Source organism: Apodemus sylvaticus, chromosome 7 (genome assembly GCF_947179515.1).
Source record: "Apodemus sylvaticus chromosome 7, mApoSyl1.1, whole genome shotgun sequence".
NCBI lineage: Eukaryota > Metazoa > Chordata > Mammalia > Rodentia > Muridae > Apodemus > Apodemus sylvaticus.
The window spans coordinates 73,677,499-73,697,229 of record NC_067478.1 but is presented as its reverse complement, the minus strand read 5'-3'; the positions used below and the strand labels follow the sequence as shown (position 1 = coordinate 73,697,229).

Below are 19,731 nucleotides of genomic sequence, written 5' to 3'. Positions count from 1 at the left end.
GGAGCCTTGGGACTTGGCCGGCATCACCTCTGCATGGCTGTCCCTCCTTAAGTGGGGGAGGGCACAAGTGCCCGCTCCAGCTCCAGCGCAGCCCCATCCTTCCGAGAGGGAAGAGCTTCCTGAAGTTGCCAGCAGGTCCCAGTCAGACAATGCCGACTGCTGCCTTCTGTTTAGACTTGCTTCAGCACAAATCATTTTTAAAACCTGGGCTGCAAAGTTCCAGGCTTTGGGGCCTGCCAAGTTCACAGTGCCCCTGTATAGTCATTAATACTTCTATCCCAAATTTATTAGTCGTGAAACTTGCCCATAACTTATGAAATACAGCTCCTGGTATGAGCGCCACAGATTTTCCCATATATCATAACTTTGGCGTCCCCTGCTGCCCCCCACGCGCCCCGCCTTGCTGCACCGGCGTCCAGAGAAGCAGCCACAGAGGTGCCTCTGGCCAGTCTGCCCTTGGCCTCCCCTCTGCCAAGCAGCAGGGCACAGGAAGTTGAGCTGGCTGTAGGGTTTATCCTTGGGGGAAGACAGGACCAAGGTGCCCTTGCTGGCCCCAAGTGTGCGGACCTGATAAAAGTGCTGGGGACGCTGGGAGCCTCAGAGCTTTGTTAGACAGACCTGGAAAAGCCTCACAGACTGGAATTTGAAGTAACCTGAATGAGTCTGGGACCCAGGTCCGGCCTTGGAGGTTAGCCTCCCCGAGCAGGGCTAGCTTCGTGACCTGTGCAGTCCCATAAGGCCCTGGGGCTCAAGTCGCTACTTTCGCTCTCCTAGCAGTTTTGGTGCTTTTTAAGCTACTCGTCCACCAGCTTGTCTGTTCTCCGGGCCCAGGAAGCTCTTCCCGCCCGCAGGCATGGCAAGCAGCAGGTGCCCTGGGCCTGTCAACATCTTCTCAGGGAGTGCCGCTGAGCCATAGAGGAGTGGGAGAACGGGGCACACCTGAGGCTTTGAGGCGTATAAGTCTTCCTCACTACTTGCCAGCCCACACAGAGCTCCGTCCTCTCATCATCTCCAGAAGGCGGGCCCAGCCAGCTCACCAGCAGGTCTGAAGCCCTCACCCAGGGAGTCAGTGCCTCCTCTGAACTCCTCTCTCCTAGCACTAGTCAGGTTGGGTTTGCAAAGGGCTCACTCTGAGAGGCGAGCCTCCTGAGACTTCGGAGCTGATGGGAGTGCTGTGGGCCAAGGGATTCAGGCACATGAGGCCTGTCCACAGCTGGAGGTTCAAGTTAGTGGGGCTGCATAGCTCCCTAGAACCTTTGCATCTGTCCTCCCCATTTCATAAGCGAGGAGGCAGAAGCCCAGTGTAGCTGAAAGATAGCCTAAGACCACACAGCAAGGATCCTGGAGAGCACCATAGAGTGTTATTATCTGAAGCTTATGTTTGCACCGTCTCTCCCCACAACCAAGGTCTGTCAGGCTCAGTCCTCAGTGAGTTGCTTCCATAGACCCTACGGGCTCCCCGGTGCTAAATCAAAACTGACCTTTGCAGTGGGAAGCTGGCAGTGTGGTCAGGTATTCCTCTGCCCAGCCTCATGCCAGCCCCACATGTAAGGTATTAGAGGGAAGAGTAAGAACACAGGCTGGGCAGTGCAGAGAGCAGCTCACAGCGGCCCTGCGCCTCTTGAGGGGAATGGGAGGTTTGGAGACCCTGCAGATCTGTGGCCTGTCCAGACTTCTGTTTTGCCACTTGACATATGTCAAGCCAAAGTGCGGAGGGAACTGAGTGACATGTGCTTCCTGCTGTCAAAGGCTTTGTGTCTCCTGTATGAATAGGGAGAGAGGCTCAGCCCCAGGCTGTTGTTCGAGAATGGGCTCCAGGAGCCCTGCATGAAGCATGTAGCACCAAGGTCAGCTCTAGAGGAGCCAGGGTAGACCTCAGACACACAAACCCCTGTGCAGTGTGGGTCTGGAGCAGTGGGCAAAGCATACATTCTGGACATGACCCCAGTGGCCACTAGGGACCAGGCTTGGTATCCAATCCATTCAGAAAGGGAGTGATCCCACTCATTAAACCCATTGGCAAGTCACAACCTGGAGGAGAAGCCATGAGGTCTCTCCCATAAGAAGCAGGGCCTTGGGAGTAGGGGGGCTAGAAAAGGGGAAATCATTTGAAATGTAAATAAATTATATTGAATAATAAAAAAAAATATGCTAAATATCTGAAAAAAAAAAAAAAGAAGCAGGGCCTTAGCAGAGGAGTCAAGGCCCCTTGACCAGTTAGCTACAGGCTTTATGACAGTTGGGGCATTAAGGAAGCTGAGGAGGTATTTGTCAGTAGCCAGGATCTCTCCTGGGGTGGGGACCCATTCACCAAGGTGAGGTGGAGAGTCAGGAGAGAAAGTAAGTTCTGCTTACGGAGCTAGAGGTCATCAGGACGTGTCCAGACCAGCCAGTGCTTGGGAGAGAGGTCTTGGCTGAAGGCTCCCTGACAGAGCTTACTATTATCAACACCTGGGTGAAGATGGGGCACCCTCAAACATGTAGGCCGCAGAGCAAGGCCACAGGGCTGGCTCGGGCACCTTGGTGGCTGAGATGTAGGATGGCCACAGCAGGCTGCTACTGCAGACTACCGCCTGCCGCAGGTCTGGGTGATGGTGAAGAGCCTGGGTAGGGGTCACAGGAGTGCAGTGTGCTGAAAGCCTGGCCCTGGTCAGGCCTACAGAGGAGAGCAGGGTATCTTCTGGCCAAGAGGTTGGCGTAAGTCAGCAAACAGAGTTGCTAAATACATTTACAGGCCACTTTAGGGAGATGGATGCTGCCCCTGTTAGAAGAACTAGCATGTTAAATGGTCACAGCGCGGTCAGGCCAGTGCTGAGGGTTACAGGTCACAGCGTGGTCAGGCCAGTGCTGAGGGTTACAGTCACGATGGGCCCATCTTGGTTCCCATGTGCAGGGAACCTGGAGGTTCTGTAAATCCTTGTGCAGTTAGGCATTTATTTCCTGATGAGATAGAAAGCCCCTGCTCCTCTGAATGATGGGTGCTCCCCAGCCCTTGACTGTGCTCCCAAGGGAGGAACTCCTCCTTGCTCTAATAGCTGGCAGAGAGCTAGGCCCTGGGTACATAGGGGGCATCGATTCCTCTCTGGGAGTGGCAGGTGATCCAGATGCTTCTGAGACCTTCTAGTGTTTCGGGGCCTTCTAGCCACGTAGCCTAGCTCCATCACACTCTGTAAGAGCCTTGTAGGGACTCGAGTAACAAATGGAGAAACCCAAGTCTAGCAAGGGGACAAGACCTGATTAAGATCGAGACCAGTGGTCGCTCCAGAGAACAGCACCTGATAAGTGAACCATCCCTGCTGCCTGTCCCCATGGCCCAGTGGCCCTGCACCATCCGCGGTTGGCTGGGGACAGTAATTTCTGCTTGCCAGTGCAGTGGCGGAACTAGGCTGTAATTACAGGGAAGGCTGTGGATGTCCACAGAGATTCTGTGCTAGCTAATGCAGGAGGCAGGAGCCAGCCTGGGCCGCACCCTCCGCTCAGCAGCGGTTCGGAACACACCTCTGACCGCAGGCATTTCAAGATCAAAAAGAGGCCAAGAAAGCTTTTAAGATCCATTTGTCTCCCACTCAGTCTCTAGATCTGAAGGTGGACCGGCTTCCGCAGTCAACTCAGGTGTACCTCAGAAGGTAGCCTCAAAAAACCTCAAGTCTGTCACCTGCAGACCTCAGCCAGCAGATAAGCCAAAGGGTGCGCTGAGGACTCCTTACCCGGTCATAGGTATGCCTCGAAGGCCTTCTGTGTGCCTGGCCCCATTCTAAGAGCCTGACCTGCTGGTTAGCTTTCTGTAATCTTCACAATAACTCAGGAGTACAGCCATCACTATCCCCATTTTACAATGCTCAGAGAGCAACTTAGCTACAACATGGTAGCACTCACCACATGCACCCTTCTCTGTCCTCATCTCTGTAGAAGCCACGGTGAAAGATGACATGAACAGCTACATCAGCCAATACTACAATGGGCCCAGCAGTGGTAAGTCTGGGTTGGGACTGTTGGCATGCACCATGCAGCCCCAGGACACCTGTGACCCCAGCAAAACCTAAACCCAAACATAGGTACCTGGCTTCAGGTAGCAGGGCCTACCATTATAAGCCTGTGGACTGTGATGGCAGAACAGAGCTCAGGGTTAAAACACACCTGGAACTTTAATCCTCAGCATATAGGTTAGCTGAAACTCTGATGCCCTAGAGCTGAACCTGCAGCTGACAAGGTCGGGGCAACCTGATCCATCTCTGACCATGAGAGTCCAGTGCGGAGCCCTACAGAGGAAGGGTTTGTAGTCCAGAACTCAAGTGATCTCCCATTTCATGCTCCCTGGTGGAGAGAAAACTTATTAAACATAACCAGCTAAAGGCCTTGGGTAGTCCTGATGTGCTTAATGCTTCCTTCATACCCTTGAAATCCTCGAGGATGCCTAGTGAGTTTTCCATAGGGGAAAGGATTGATTTTATACCCAGACCTTTTAGCATATTGGTTTTCTAGAGCTAAAGTCTTAAATCTTGAGTTTGGATTTTACAGTCCTGGAAATTCTTGCACTCCACTATAGGCACTGAAAATATATGCTATGTGACACATATTTTTCTTCTCCACTATTTAACTCCCTAAGGCCAGTTCTCTCTTTTCTCCTTTCCCCTGGCCTCATCCAAACTGCTGGTTCTCCAACTCTGACCCATCTTCTCAGTCCTCCCCATAACTTTGGGGAGAACCCTGTAGCTCTACAGCAGGAGTACAGCTCCGCCATCAGCCCCACTGCCTCTCAGAGAAAAGAGCTGCTCTAAGCTGACTGCCCTGAGAGTAGTCAGTCTTTAGAAAACAGACTACTCAGGACATGCACCAACACCCCCCACCCCCGCCCATAAAACTCCCACGAGTGTGGCAAGGTGGATCTCGGGGGCTCACTGGGTAGCCAGCTGGTAAATTTCAGTCTCCAGAATAGATCCTGTCTCAAAAACGTAAGGTAGAGGAAATACAGGAAGACATCTAACTCAACTCCTGGGCTCTACTCACATGTGGGCAGGTGCTCCTATATGCATGAGGATGAACACATCAACTACTACTACTACTACTACTACTGATGATGATGATGATGATGATGATGATGATGATGATGATGATAACTCAATGACTCCAAGAGATCCCCGACTCATTTTCCTAGGACAAGCTTTCTGGGTTGATTGGGATAGACTAGGTTGGCCTATTGTGGAGCTATTTCTTCATCTTGGCTTAAATAAAGGCCCACAGCAGGCTATGTGAGGCTCTTCTACCAGACCATTTCTACCCCCGAGAAATCAGCAGTCCCCACTGACTAAGCACAACATGGACCCCGAGGCCAAAGCACTAGCTGACTTCTAAAGCTTCCTCTGGGAAGTGGTGTGTATGTGTGTGTGTGTGTGTGTGTGTGTGTGTGTGTACACATGTATGTATGTGTACATACATGTATATATATATACACACATATACACATATGCATATATATGTATGTATGTATATATATGTTATTTCTTGCAGACAGTGGAGCCCCAGAACTAGCAGTGTGTGTGGTCACTACAGCTGCCATAGACATCCACCAGCCCAATACCGCCTCAGACCTCTTCTCGGTTGACCTGCCTCTGAAGCTCAGCGGCAACAGCACCTGCGCCAGTGCCACCTTGGAGACCACCTCCCACTCCACCTGTGGCTCAGTCACCAGGGCCCAGAGCGCCAGCAGCCAGACACTGGGTTCCTCCACGGACTCTAGCACCCCCCGAGAAGAGCTGTCCTCTAAGCCCAGAGCTTCTCCCCTGCCACTGCTTGTGCCCCCTCAGCAGCTGGTGGCAGAGGCCACAGTCCAGGACCTGATGTCCTCTCTGTCAAAGGACCCCTGCCCATCCCATAAGGCCTTGGACCCAGCCCCCCTAGCCCAGCCTACCCCAGTGGGCTCAGTCCAGACCAGCCCTGAGCTGGAGCATAGGCTAAGTCTGTTCAACCAGAAGAACCAGGAGGCCCTCTCTGTGCTTCAGATCAAGCCTGTCATCCACCTGCAGGCCGCAGCCGGGCTGGAGGACAAGTTCAGATCTTTGGAATCCAAAGAGCCAAAGTTGCGTTCGGTTCCTGAGGCCTAGAGAGCCTACAGGCTTGTTGCGTGCAGAGGGGAGACAGCCATCTTGATGCCCTTTCGGGACCCCAGAGGCCACCCAGGGCCATACATGGGGCTCAGGATCCCATCTGATCTCCCACAGGGTGCTGTCTGCTTCCAGGGAGGGGACGCCAGGCAGAGGCCACATGCCTCAGACCTCAGTCAGAGTCCAGAGCTGGGGCCTCCTTTTGCCCTACTCAGGAGAGGGTGGTGCTCCTGGCTGGGGTTTTGGGTTTTTGTTTGTTGTTTTGTTTTGTTTTTTAAACCATTTTTATAACAACCAGCCTATGGCCCAGCGTCAGCAGGGGAGAGTGTGGGGGCCAGCTAGGCCTCTTTCGTTGCCTTCATTCCTGATGCCCACCCCCTCACCCCCGGATTCGCGGGGACAGCACTGTGAGCAGGGGCTGCCCAGCCTCGCCCCAGTAATGCTGGGGGAGCCGACACAACCACGGAGACCACATCCAAGCCTGTCTCACCTGTCATCCTCTCATTCCAGCATGGACATTTCCAAGTCTTCACAGGCCTTGAGGGGATGGATCTGGAGGCGGGAAGGGGAGGGGGAGGGGAGGGGAGGGAAGGGCAGCCATTTTATGACCCCAGCTTTAATAATAAAAATCAGCTGCACTAAGATGTGGATAGCAGAGGCTTATGTTTGGTGGCCATTGTCGTCAGTGGTTCAGAGTTCACCAGATACACACTTAATCTGGGCTGCTTATCTCCTCTCTGGCAGCCCTAAGGCCTTTACAGAGGGGGAGCCTGGAGCCTACCCGCGTAGGCCCGCCCATGCTTTTCCCTGGCCTTGCTCTAGCTTTCTTCCCCTCTCTACCACATCCCCCAGGCTGCTCTCATTCTGCCTGCCCAACAGCTTTCAGAGTTGTGTATGGTTTTCTCATGTGCATGGGGCAAGGGAGGGATGGCTTGCTGTTTTAAGGGATCCTATTCCTCCAGGTGACAAGGTGAGAGTCACAGCCCTTTGTGACGTAGCTCACACTTCTTTCAAATCTCCCCTGCACTCTTTGTAGATGCTTGCGGGTGGGGGCTGGGGGGCAGGGGTGTGTGCAGCCTGCCCTGGTTCCAATAGCCCGGTGTCCTCCCGCTCCAGGGCTGCTCAGTTAGCTCTGGAGGGGCAGCAGTCCCCTTGTGTGATCAGTAGCTGCTCCGCTGCCTGCTTCTTAGGTTACTGGGCCTAAGTCCTGCGAAGAGACTCGGCACAGAGCCACCCTGGAAAGGTGTTTGGAAGGGAGGATATGGTTCTATGTAGGCAAAGGCCACGCCTTGTTCATGAGACCCATAATGATGGTGTTGGAGGATTGCCAGGTTTGTTCCCCGGCCCAGAGAAAGGGCTGAACAACCACAGAAGACAGAAGAGAGGCCTGAGAATGGGGAAGTAAGAGCTTTATCCCTTATCCCCTAGGGCTCAGAGTCTGCTAAATGGACGCAGGCCTGGGTATTTTACCGGGCTCCAGGGTCCTCCCCCTTTCCCCTATTGGTTTGTTTAGATACCACTCTTAGGCCCCCACCACCACCAGCCCGCCCTCCCCAAGCCTGAGACCACAGGACCTTGGGCCCTCTCATCATTTCTCCTCTGTACCTTGTGGAAACAAGAAACCGCATCTCAAGGAGCCCACTTCGACTTTCCTTACTCATCTAGACCCACCTCAAGCTCCTTTGTTTTTGCCTTGCAGGGATTGCTGTCAGGGGAAGGCCAATGGCTGCTCTAGCTGCTTCTGGCTGAGATGGGGTGGAGTCTAGGGGTTGTCAGTCCAAGAGAGGATCGACTTTTTTGAGATAAGACTCCTGGGGGCAGTTCAGGAGGTTTCTGTAGAATGTCTGGCAGGCAGTGTAAGGCTTCTAGTGCTCCATCTGCAGGATCACCTACAGGAACAAAAGGACCGAAGGAGCGCAAGGGGAGTGTGAGATGCTATTACAGTACAGCCCAGAGTGAGGCAGCCACAGTAGTAATCAGCCCTAGGCTGGTCTCAAGGGTGACGAACCCCAGATCTGCTTTCAGATGCTCTGAGAGCTGCCAGGGTGGCTAGAATCTCAGTCTGAGGTCCCCCCAGATGGCTTGAGAAAGAAGAAATGATTTAACCATCATTTGGTTTTTAGTTCAAACACCAATGGACCTGTTATCTCTTGGCTGTAGGTAGGCTTGAGTTGAGCCAAGATCATGTCTGAAAATAATAGTCACAGGCCTTGGCTCTTTGGCTGTTCCATGGTTTTCTCTGTGTCAGAATCAGAGAAACCAGCCTGACTCAGGAGAGGGATCTGGAAGACACTTTAAGACAAATATGCTTGGGTCTTGTCTTAGGGGAACTATCATTGTAATGAAACACCATGACCAAAGCAACCTGGGGAGGAGTTACGCTTTCACATCACTGATGGTCCCTGAAGGAAGTTAGACAGAAACACAGATAGGCCAGGAACCTGGAGACAGGAGCCAATCCAGAGGCCATGGAGGGGTGCTGCTTTTGTTCCACCTACCTTCTCACAGAACCCAGGACCACCAGCCCAGGGGCGACCCCACCCACCATGGGCTGGGCTCCTCCCCAACAATAAGTAATTAAGAAAATGCTCTACACCCGGATCTGATGTTGGCATTTTCTCAGTTGAGGTTCCTACCTTTCAAAGAGCTCTTACTTGTGCTAAGTTGACATAAACCTAGCCAGCACAGGTCTGAATCAGAAGGGCCAAATCCTATCTCCAGCCCCAACTTCTTAGCTCAAACAGTAGCACATGACAATTTATACACAAAGGGCATTTGTTCTTCTCAAGAACTGAACTCAGTGGTTTACACGGAATGGAAGACTTGCTACGGAGTCCCGTGATGATTGGCTGTCCTTACAACCTGTATAGATTGGTCCAGATGAGTCTTATCTACTGTGTTGCAATGGGAACAGGGACTGGCAAGCTTTAGCTTAATCCTTAAGCTGTATAATCTCATCAGCAAGTGGTAGTAAGCAGCCAAAACCGAGGAGAATCAAGTCCTCAGACTTGCCTTTAGCAGTGCCTAACCTGAGACTGTCCCTGGCTGGACTTGGTGTGATTAACAGCTTGAAAGCCTGCATCCACAATCAGCTCATATGTGCCCACAAATGCCAGCCTGAAAAACTCTGTTTTTCTTTATCTGTTACTGAGAAGGTCTGTGAATATAGGTGGGTCTAAGTTCTCCACCATATCCCTCAATATATATATATCTATATCTATCCAGGGATATCCAGGGATATATATATATATATACATATATATATATATATATATCCAGGGAATATTGGCTATTGGGGCCGTGCCTCCTGTCAAAAGAAAATTGGGATTTTGTTTGTTTGTCTGAGATCTAATTCTGCCCAGTGCTTGAAAACATAACTGAGTAGTGACTTTGGAGGGATCTTGGGACCAGTTTGTCCCTCTACAATGAGATGGAGGAGGAGAGATGAAGAAACTTTGGTCAGGGTTGCTCATTCCCTCCCCACAACCTCCAGTCCACCTGCCGCCGAGTCCAGTCTGCCATCAGGAAGCAGTTAGTATGATTTAGTCCTCCCCGGAAGAGGCTGGATTGGGTGCTGGGATTCCTGTACCGTGTCCTTCGGTCTTCCTTATGGCCATGCTGACCCCAGCCCAGGGCCACACAAGGGCACCACGTTCTATGTAAACCATACAAGCTCCAAGAGGCAGCAGAAGCTCCACTCCGTGAAGCCACTGGGCACATGCTATATGATAAATATTTCTCAGCTCCAGCCTCACATGATCCCCAACCCCAATGCCTTAGCTTTTAACTCACCCAAAGTAACAGAACAGGAAGACAGAGCCAGAAGCAGAATAGAAGCAGGTAGGCCCGACCCCATCAGCCCACTGCACAAATGGCTACAGGTATGCTAGGGAGAGTCCAGGAGCCAAGGGCTATCTGCCTCATTCTGCAGCCCACACACCTGCCAAGTCTCCAAGTGTTAGGCATTTGTGGAGCTCCAGAGCCAGCCCTGCCAGCCCATTGGCAGCCCAGCTAGCAGGCGGGGTCGTCATTCCTCACAGGCTTGCCTGTGCTGCTCATTCCATCGCCCTGTGGTCCCCGGACAAGCAGGCTGGAGGCCTTTTAGAGAAACAACGTGTTAAATAAGCTTTACACCCATGACTTGGCCCCAGGTCTAATGCCATCCAAATGAAACGGGGTCATTGGTCCTCTTAGACTGTCCAGCAAGATTCCAGACACGTGCGGAGCCTGTATTTAGGCCAATGCTACTCTGCCCATTTTTCAACAGAAATTAGCTATTGGCATCCACCTTCCCTAGCAGATTCGCAGAGGGTGGACCCGACATCCAATGGTCCCCTCTGTTGCTCCGGGGTGCTGTTCTGGGGATGCTTCCTTTAGTGACTGTGGCAGAAACTGTGAAGCACTTAAGAAACACAGCCCTCTGGGAGGCAGAGGCAGGTGGATGTCTGAGTTTGAGGATAGCCTGGTCTACAGAGTGAGTTCCAGGACAGCCAGGGCTACACAGAGAAACCCTGTCTAGAAAAAACCAAATCCAAAAAGAAAAAAAAAAAGAAAGAAGAAAAGAAAAGAAAAGAAAGAAGAAAAGAAAAGAAAAGAAAAGAAAAGAAAAGAAAAGAAAAGAAAAGAAAAGAACAAAGGAGCCTGTGACAGCCATCGAGCTTCACCCAACAAGAAACTGATCTGGTTGCTCTCAGCCCATGCTCACGCTGTGGAGACCTCCTGCCATGCTGGTTTACTCATTCAGCAGTTACATAGTGATTGATAGGTCCTAGTAAAGGCCACCTTTTTTATCCTCTAGTTTTATGACAGGCCTTTGTTCAGATAAAACAGGTATTCTTTTCTTAAGGCCCACGTGTCAGAGAAATCCCAATGGTTGGGGCACAGAGAAGGGGATCTACCACGCCCTTTCCAGAGGATCCTCTAAAGATACTAAGGCGGGCATGTGTGCCCATGTTCTCTTTCTCTTAGCAACCCTGAAAGGCAGGAGCCTGTTCCAAATATCTGCTCTTGTTGGCGTCACTCTTCAATTTCCTGTACCTTAATGAATTCCTAATCTTATATAATCCTTTATTCACAAATGCCTCTGGAGTAAATGTTCCAGATGACCCCTTTGCTCGGGTTTATAATCTGTAAGCAAGCATGTGAGCACCCAGATGAATAATTTACCCATAATCTGAAGACTATTGAATGCTATCTTCCCTCAGTTTGTTTATGTCACAGCATCTAGAAAGTGAAAACACGAATAAAAGAAGCAGGAGTGCCCAGGGCATGATGGGACAGAAGGAAGCAGGAGTGCCCAGGGCATGATGGGACAGAAGGAAGCAGGAGTGCCCAGGGCATGATGGGATGGAAGCAAAAGCTGGCTACAAAGAGCAAAGAATAGAACAGTAGGCAGGAAGAACAGCGTTAAGACCCAGCAGGGCCCCATCTCTAGCCTCCCACACAAGCATGCTCTCTTCGGCCTCTAGCTGTTACTGGTACCTGGGAAACCACTGCTGAGGCAGAGGGTCCTAGACATACAGTTTATTAAGCCAGTCCTGTAAGTGCTACTGAGAGTAAACAGATGAGCAGGCCAAGAGTAAGGGAAGGAACAGCCTTGCCCCTTTAGGATAGGAGAGGACTATGGCTGGAAGTCTGCTGAGCAGGCCCTGGATCCCTCCTCTCCTCCATTGGTCCTGTTTAGACATCTGTCCTCTGTCTCCAGCCTCTCCCTCATTTGTCCTCCCAGTAGTGTCTTCTGGAAAAAGCTGCTGCCACCTCTACCTATGTCCCTCTATCTAACTGAACAAGAGTTAACCAAGGTATTTAAGGACATCTAGCTGGCAACTGTTGGGTGTGGCCAGGCCTGCCACATGGTGGCTTTTCTGAGAGACAGTCTTGGAGGTTGGTTGGCTCACCAGTCAGCACAGTGAAGCCTCGATTTCTGAGGCCTTTCTATATGGCAGCAATCCCATGAAGCAGGCCGAAGTCCAGATGTCTTTGGGTCATCACTAGTGGGAGGTACATCTGTCACAGAGCTCAGCACTGGTGTCCCCCAAGTCCAGAGTGCTTGGAGATGAGGCATGGGGCTGTCGTTCCAGTTTTCTATGTCCTGATGGGCGAGATGGCACTACAGGCTCTGTCATTTGCAGGACAGGAGCCTATAAGGTCAGTAACCAGTAACCTACCCCCACAGGACTGAAACCAGCCACCTCCTCAGCCAGCCTCCACTCTACTGAACTCTGTTGTCCCTGGTCCTGAGCTAGTGCAGCTGATTAAGCAGATTATCCACTAGGGCCTGAGCCAGGTAAGCACTGCAGATCTGCTGCCAGCCGGCACCCACTGCCAGCCGGCACCCGCTGCCAGCCAGGACCTACGTCTGCAGTGAACTGCAGGAAAGTGGAGGAAACCATTACAGGGCAAAAAGAATAGGAATACCACTTTTAAATGGAGTACTTTCAACACAACTGCAAAATCGAACCACTTCCAGAAAACATGAACAGGGGATTGTGGATTGTCTCTCCCAACTGAGAGCCAGCTGTCAGACCCTTAGGACAAAGGCAATGTCAGGTGGAGATGGTGAGGTAGCCGTGCGGCAGGGGTGTGACCTGTGAGGGAGGCAGAGGCCCGTGAGCACAGGGAGAGAGGTCTTGTGTTAGAAAGTGTGTTGGGGGTGGGGAGGAGGCAGAGCTGTGTGGGAATATATAGAAAAGATCAGTGGGGCATGTCACCGAATGCTGGTTCCAGGTGATACTCACGCTTCATCAATATGCCACAGAGGGGCTTGCAGGGTGGCCTTGTGGCTTCAGGGAAATGACCAGGGCGGAGGCAGGCATGGGGGCCAAGAGGGTGAGAGCCAGAGAGGTAGGGACACCCCCGTGTGCACAGAGGCAGGAACAGCAGAGAGCAGTGTAGCCACGCTGTAGGGTGAGGGTGGCTGAGACCCTGGAATGTGTAGATAGCTGACCTCGGTATCACAGGTATACGAAGGACACCAGACAGCATTACTGTCCCTTCTCTGGAGCCCTCTCTGGAGAGAGAGGGACAGGGACAGGCCTCAGTTACACCCCATCACAGAATGACCCCAAGGCAGATACTCCAGGCCTGTGGTAAAAGGTCTGGCTTTCATAGTTCCCCAGAGTGCTATAGCTGGGGACCTGTGAAGGTGGGTCAGCACTCCTTAGAAGCTCTCCAGCCCAGAGAAGAGGCTCCCTGCTCCTTAGTCCTTCAGAAAAGCCCACTCTGGGACGCCCACAGGAGTGGGGCAACTTAGGTGGCAGTGGCTGCCCGCTGTAGGAGAAGGGAGGTGATAACGGAAATGGCTATGATAATTTCCCAAGGGGACAGGTGCTTTTGACAGTCTCGTGGCCTTGCCACAGGCTTACTTCCCCTGCTTTGCAGCGAAGGAAAGAGAAGCACCGCTGGATGAGATAACCGGCCCCTGCTACAGACAGCTCACTAGGAAAATGTAGTGGCAGGATTCAAACATGGGACTGCCGGCGATGCCATGAGGGATTTGGGGAACCAAACCGGACCCCATCAGGAAAGCCAAAGACATACAGAAGTCCAGACTCCGCCCTCCCAGTGCTCTGCTGCCCTCCTTGCTCGGCCTTGCCTTTGGGCCCTGAGAACTTTGTGACTATCCTGACATGCTGAACCCAACAGTAAGGACAGCAGGGCTCAGAGCCAGCAGTGAATGCCCAGCCTGCAGGAACCCTGCAGCCCTGGCTAGAAGCCACCCAGGACTGGGAACTGGAAGGCCTTCTCTGAGCAGCGTGACTGGTCACCCTCGTGAGCTCCCAGTAAGGATTCAAACCCACAGCCTAACTTTTCAGGTCAAGTCATACAGGCAGGGAATGGGGAGGAGCACCAAACTTCACAGACCATGTGTGGCCAGAGGCTGGTATAGGGTATTCATTCCCTCCATAGCTTAGTGAGTCCCTGCTCACTCCAGGACTATCCTGGACTAGTCAAGAGAGCAAGGCTCTTATTGCTAAAGAGACACCCTAGAGCTGGAGTCACTTTTCCTGGGAGCTGATGAGAGGTTCAAGCCCATAGTACCCTGAGCCCTACCTGTGATTCGTACAGCTGCTGAACAAAGGCTCTCACAACTCTGGGTGTCTGAACCAATATCTCAGGACTAAAGTCTGCTCATCTCTGACCACCCCAGCTCTAAGTGCTGCTGTCCCTTACAGTGTGCAAGACCTGGGTGTCTAGATTCCTAGACCAGCCCCGTTTCTGTCTTGCTTTGTGACTCCAAGAAAACCCTTGAGCTCCTCCCTACCTAGCACAAAATAATGACTTCTATGTGCCCCACCCCTGAGGGTTGCTGGGATAGCTAATGACATAATGGAAGGGAAAGCCCTTTGAGAATGTTTCAAGGGAAACACAAGCTGAAGGCTCCCTTATCAATAATAGATGCCTGGGGTGCGTTTCTGCCAGCCAGCGCACGCTCAGCACTTCTGGGGCGGATGCCCAGGGGATGATCCTTTATTTCACTTGCTGCCACTGATAGTTCAGAGAGGGGAGTAAGGTGTGGAGCGATGGGTACCCTGCCCCAGCTCCAATATCCAGCTCCTGAGCTCTTGCTGCTGCCACATCCTATCTGTTCCCTTGTAAACAATGTCTCAGAGTCACCCAGTTTCAGACAGGAGGTACCTGCCTTTCCCTTTTCCAATACTGGCTCTAAACCTACCCTTCTACACATCGAGGAAATCACAATATTGCAATTTTTCCTCTACTTAGCGCTATTGCTCAAAAGTTTGGTTTTGTGTCCTGATGCATAGTTCATTTAATTATCCAAAGAAAATGATGGAACCCTCGCTAACTAATTTATTACCAGCTACCAAGGACACAGTGCTGACATAATTTCATACAGACTCTCAGCTTAGGACAGCAGGCTGCCTACTCACCCTGAGCAACCAAATGAAATTGACTACCCAGGAGGTCAGCTAGGACATTAAACACCGTGACGACTGTGGCGGAGCCCCGTGCCTGAGATTTACAGCGCGCCTCTCACCTCACACGCCAGGAGCCTCCCCAACATCAATTAGGCCTCCTTACTAGGAGGACTCGTCTCCACCTACATTGCTTAAAGAAGGGGCAAGGACTGTGGATCCTGGTTGGGACAGCAGCGCAGGAGAAAGCAGACTGGAGCCGCGCTGTGGCACAAAATGCCCCGCCCCGCTTCCTGAGCAAAGTCGAGGACAGCAACCCAGGAGAGGCCCGGCTGACTGGCAGCCGCTCCTGGGCACGCCTGTGTCTGCTCATTCTCGGCTTCTGCTGCTGCTGTCCCCCTCTCCCTTTCAGCCACGCCCTCTGAGCCTGCCTAGCTGCCACACCTTTCCTCTACTCCCGGCTACCCTGGCTGGGTCTCAGTGTAAGGGCCTGGGTTGTTTAAAGTGACTTCTAATCCCGAGTCCCCATGGAGGCTGTCAACTCGGCCAGCTTCGGTCTTCTCATCTGTAGTATGGGGATTCATGAGACGTTAATGAGACCATGCATCCAAGAGTCTCAGCTCAGCATCTGAGGCACATGAGACTCTCAAATCTGTATGGTCTTTACCCATGCATCGTGAGCTCTGTCTATACATTCAAAGGTTAAAACAAAACATAAAGAGTACCTAGGTCAAGCCACTGTCCTGCAGATGATGAAAATGAAGTCTAAATGGAGAAGGAGACTAGGCGTGGTAGGTCATGTTGTCATCCCGGTGTTCTAGATGAGGTAGAGGAGAGCCAGGAGTGTGAGTTATATACTGAGTTCTAGGCCAGCCTGGGCTGCAGAGGAAGGCAGGGTCTCAAATAATTAATAATAATGATAATATTTTATAATAACAATAGTCATGATTCAAAACATTAAAAGAAGAGGAAAAAATAAATAGGCACCTTTCAACTAGGGTCTGGGTCATCAGCCTAGATGTCCTCCGGTAGCCCGACACAGGGTTAACAGCAGAGACTTCTAGAGAGGCCAGAGGGAATCAGCATCACTGCATGGGCCATGTGACTAGCTGTGGAAGGTAATGGAGGTCATGTCCAGCACGCCAAACCTCCAGGGCCCCTGCCCTACTAGACTGGATGACACAGAAGACAAGTCCAGCCTCCTTCAGAGGATGCTTCGGAGCTACCACTGCCTCTTGCTGCTAATGGCAGACTTGCAGCTCTGAAGCACTTGAAGAAGAGTCCTAGAGAAGCTGGGGGAGGGGCGGGTGAGGAAGCAGCACCTTTGTCCTTGGAGAGGACAAGAGTCCTGGAGGAGCCGGGGTGTGAAAGAAGCTGGGACAGTGGAAAGGCCGTGCACCCCCAAGCCAGAGCCCAGTGTGGGTCCCATGAGTCAATGTGAGTCCAGTGTGGTCCAGATAACACCTCTGGCGTTGCCTCTGCCCTCTGCTCTGCACAGAAGGCAGCAGCAGTGAGACTGCTACTTGGAATCATCCAGTATATAATCAATTCTTGGTAAGCCATATTTGTCAACATTTCTGCTTTATGTTCCAGTTCTCCCTCTTGCTATGTGACCTGGGGCAAATTCCTGGGTATCTGATTTCCTGAATCGCTTTACCCACTAGCAGGATGGTGTGCACCATCATTTTAAAAGCCAAGGTTATCAGCAAGTCTTCTTCACTCAAGCTCCAGAGTCCCCCGAAACTAGGGTTATGTGAAATTCTGACAGTATATCCCCTTATATGCTCCTTTTACAGGATTATCAGCCAAGAGCCTCCAGCTAACTATATCCATCTGGCACCATCAGGCGGGTTCTCTGGGTTTCCCGCTTTCTCCATCTCACTTTTATGTCCACCAAAACAACCCCCTAGTCAGAGGCAGCATTAAACAGCCATACTGAGCATTCCTTTCAGAATGAGAACATAAGGCGCATTTATGGCTGGGGTTTCCAGACCTCCGGCCAGCGCAGGCACGCCCAGGCTCTGGCGGCAACTGGGCTTCTCCGCTGTCCTGGGAGGAAAAGCTTGCTCTCCCCCAGTCTCACCCACAGCACTGGACCCATTTACACAATCTCCGGAGACCCATTTCGTAACCAGAGCATTTTCAGCTAAACCCATTCAGGGCACGAGGCCAGAGGACTCCTGTAACCACCTCCAAATGGCTTCCATCTTGTCCTCTCTCTGTAATCAGGAATGCACCACCAGGTCTGGCTAGTCCTCTAGACAGGTCATGGGACGTCCACAAAAACTCAGTGGCTCTCCATTACCAAGACCTGTTCAGGTGGCAGGGTCTCACGTCATGCAACTCTTTATAGAACACTCAATAGGCTGATATATTTTTCATTTTGATTGTGTGTGTGTGTGTGTGTGTATGTGGGGTGGGGTGGGAGGGTATGCATATGTGTATGAATGGAGAGTGTGCATGCATGTGGACAGTCAAAGCTGAAATCTGGGCGTCTTCTCTAATGGCACTTTATTGGTTGAGGCAAGATGTCTCAGTAAATTTAGTTCTAGCTTCTTTAGCTACCAGTTAGCCACACCTAAGATCCAGCCTCTCGCAGGTGACCCCCGCACCTGCCATGATTTTGCTTGCATGAGTTCTGGGGATCCAAACTCTGGTTCCCATGTTTATGTAGGAAGCATTTTATCAGATAAACCACAATCTCTGCCCAACATGCTGACATTTAATTATAAAGCATTCAAACAACAGCCACCAACTAGCAGAGAGGATTTTTGAAGTATTCAACAAAATTATCCAATGTGCCCCTAAGACAAAACAAAACCAAGGGCACGGACAGCCATCCTTTAGCAAAGGGTGTGTACTGATTTAACACAGGCTCATCTCCACCGCCACTGTCCCTCTATGCTGTGCTTTCTTGGAACCATCATGAGAGCAAAGTTTGAGAAACACTGAGTTAGAAGGGAAAAGGCCTAAACTCGTCCATGACCCCTACAAACTGGCTTCCCTTAACCCTCACTTCCCCACTCCACATCTCTGCCCCTCACTGCCTCAAGAGCCACAGGAACTCTGAGCTCAGTTTCCTCTACCACCCTACATGCTAAGCCTCCAGCCCAGGAAGAATGGCCAGGTCTGGCCCACAGGGGACTATCCAGGGACAGTGCCAAGTTCTTGCTCTCAGCTTTTGTATCTCCTCTCGTCTATCTGAGTGAAATCATGAGGGTGGGGACCAACCATGCCTTCAACAGCCCACGACTCAGAGGCTAGCACAATGTCCTCTCTGAGAAGCAAAGCTAAAGCTACTCTAGGTTTCGGCTCCCACACGTCACAACTGCTGAGCCATCTAACTCTGCAAAAATGTTCTCTGTAGCATTGCTGAGCACATGCACCGATGCTGGGACCAATGTCACCACAGGGCCTTGGGCTGCGTGAGGGATGGGGCTGTTCTGCAAGGGGAAAAAGCTGCCAGATTCCCAGGAGCCATGGCGGCTCACCCAACCTGGGATGGAAGCCCACGGGTAGTAGGCACAGTGCCCTCACCCTCCTCTGCTGTTGCCAGAGGCCATAGAGCCGGAGCAAAGAGCCACAGAGGAATTGATGATTCACTTTCCAAAAGGGTGGAGATAAAAGGGATACCTTGAACCAGGCCTCTTGGATTAAGTTTTCATTTTCATCTTCATAGCTGGATTTTTTGTTTGTTTGTTTTCCAAGACAGGGTTTCTTTGTGTAGCCCTGGCTGGCCTGGAATTCACTCTGTAGACCAGGCTGGACTTGAACTCAGAAATCCACCTGCCTCTGCCTCACAAGTGCTGGGATTAAAGGTGTGCACCACCACCGCCCGGCTTCTACTTTATTTTTTGAGGCAGAGTCTCTTATTGAGCTGTCACTCATCAATTTAAACTAGCTACCTAGCAGGCCCCATAGATGCACCTATGCCCATCTCCCCAGTGGCTCTGAGACCTTTGACACGATACTAGTTACAAACTCAGATCCTCAGGACTATGCAGCACTGACCCACCTCCCCAGCCCACATGACTGACACTCGGAAGTACACTCCATGTTGGCACTCAAAGGGACTTTCAGTTCTAGGAAATCCTCCCAGAGGTACCACCCTAGAACACTGCCTCTCCTTTCTACCACAATGTCTCACTGGTGGCGGGAATCACTTAATGCTCTTTGGTCTGGGGCTGATGACTGTGTAGGCCTGGTCTCCCTGTTCCTTGAGTTGAGGGAGAATCAGATTTTTAGTGACATAACCATTCTGAAGCCAGGCTGCTCAGTTTCAAATCTGGGCTCTGGTTTAGCTGTTTGAATTTGGCGAAGTTATATAACCTCAAAGAGGTTGTAATTATTGCTGTAAACCAACAGAAGCAGACTATAATTTATGGATCATTATGGAGACTGGAGGGGTAGCATGTGCTAGGACAGTGCCTGGCTATATGCACAGCAAGTATGATATAGTGGAGGATTGCAGTGACAAAGTGACTAAGTGACAGCGGTCCTGCAAGACTGTCATGCTGCTGCCAGTTCCTATTGTGAGGTGGGATCATGGCACAGTGTATTAACCACACATCTAGGGGACAGGTGTAAACAAGCCGCCTGCAGCAGGTCATATGAACACACACAAACTATGAACACTATGCTTAGAGTTGGCTGGGCCATCTAGGTTTGTATACTCAATGACATCTGGAGATCAAAATGGACATTTCTCAGCTCTTAGCAGCCTGCTAAGTGACTTGGCTATGCTAAATGACAAC

The 19,731-nt window shown here is 51.4% G+C and overlaps 1 protein-coding gene across 1 annotated transcript in view; it reads left to right on the top strand.

The window, feature by feature from the left end:
* Positions 1-6,655, top strand: part of Tmem266 (transmembrane protein 266) — a 115,557-nt gene extending 108,902 nt beyond the window's left edge. The window contains exons 10-11 of the mRNA XM_052188293.1: positions 3,910-3,972; positions 5,509-6,655. Of these exons, the coding sequence (XP_052044253.1) occupies positions 3,910-3,972; positions 5,509-6,101 (656 nt within the window). The 3' untranslated portion in view covers positions 6,102-6,655. The remainder of the gene's footprint in view (positions 1-3,909; positions 3,973-5,508) is intronic.
* Positions 6,656-19,731: the final 13,076 nt, after the last annotated feature.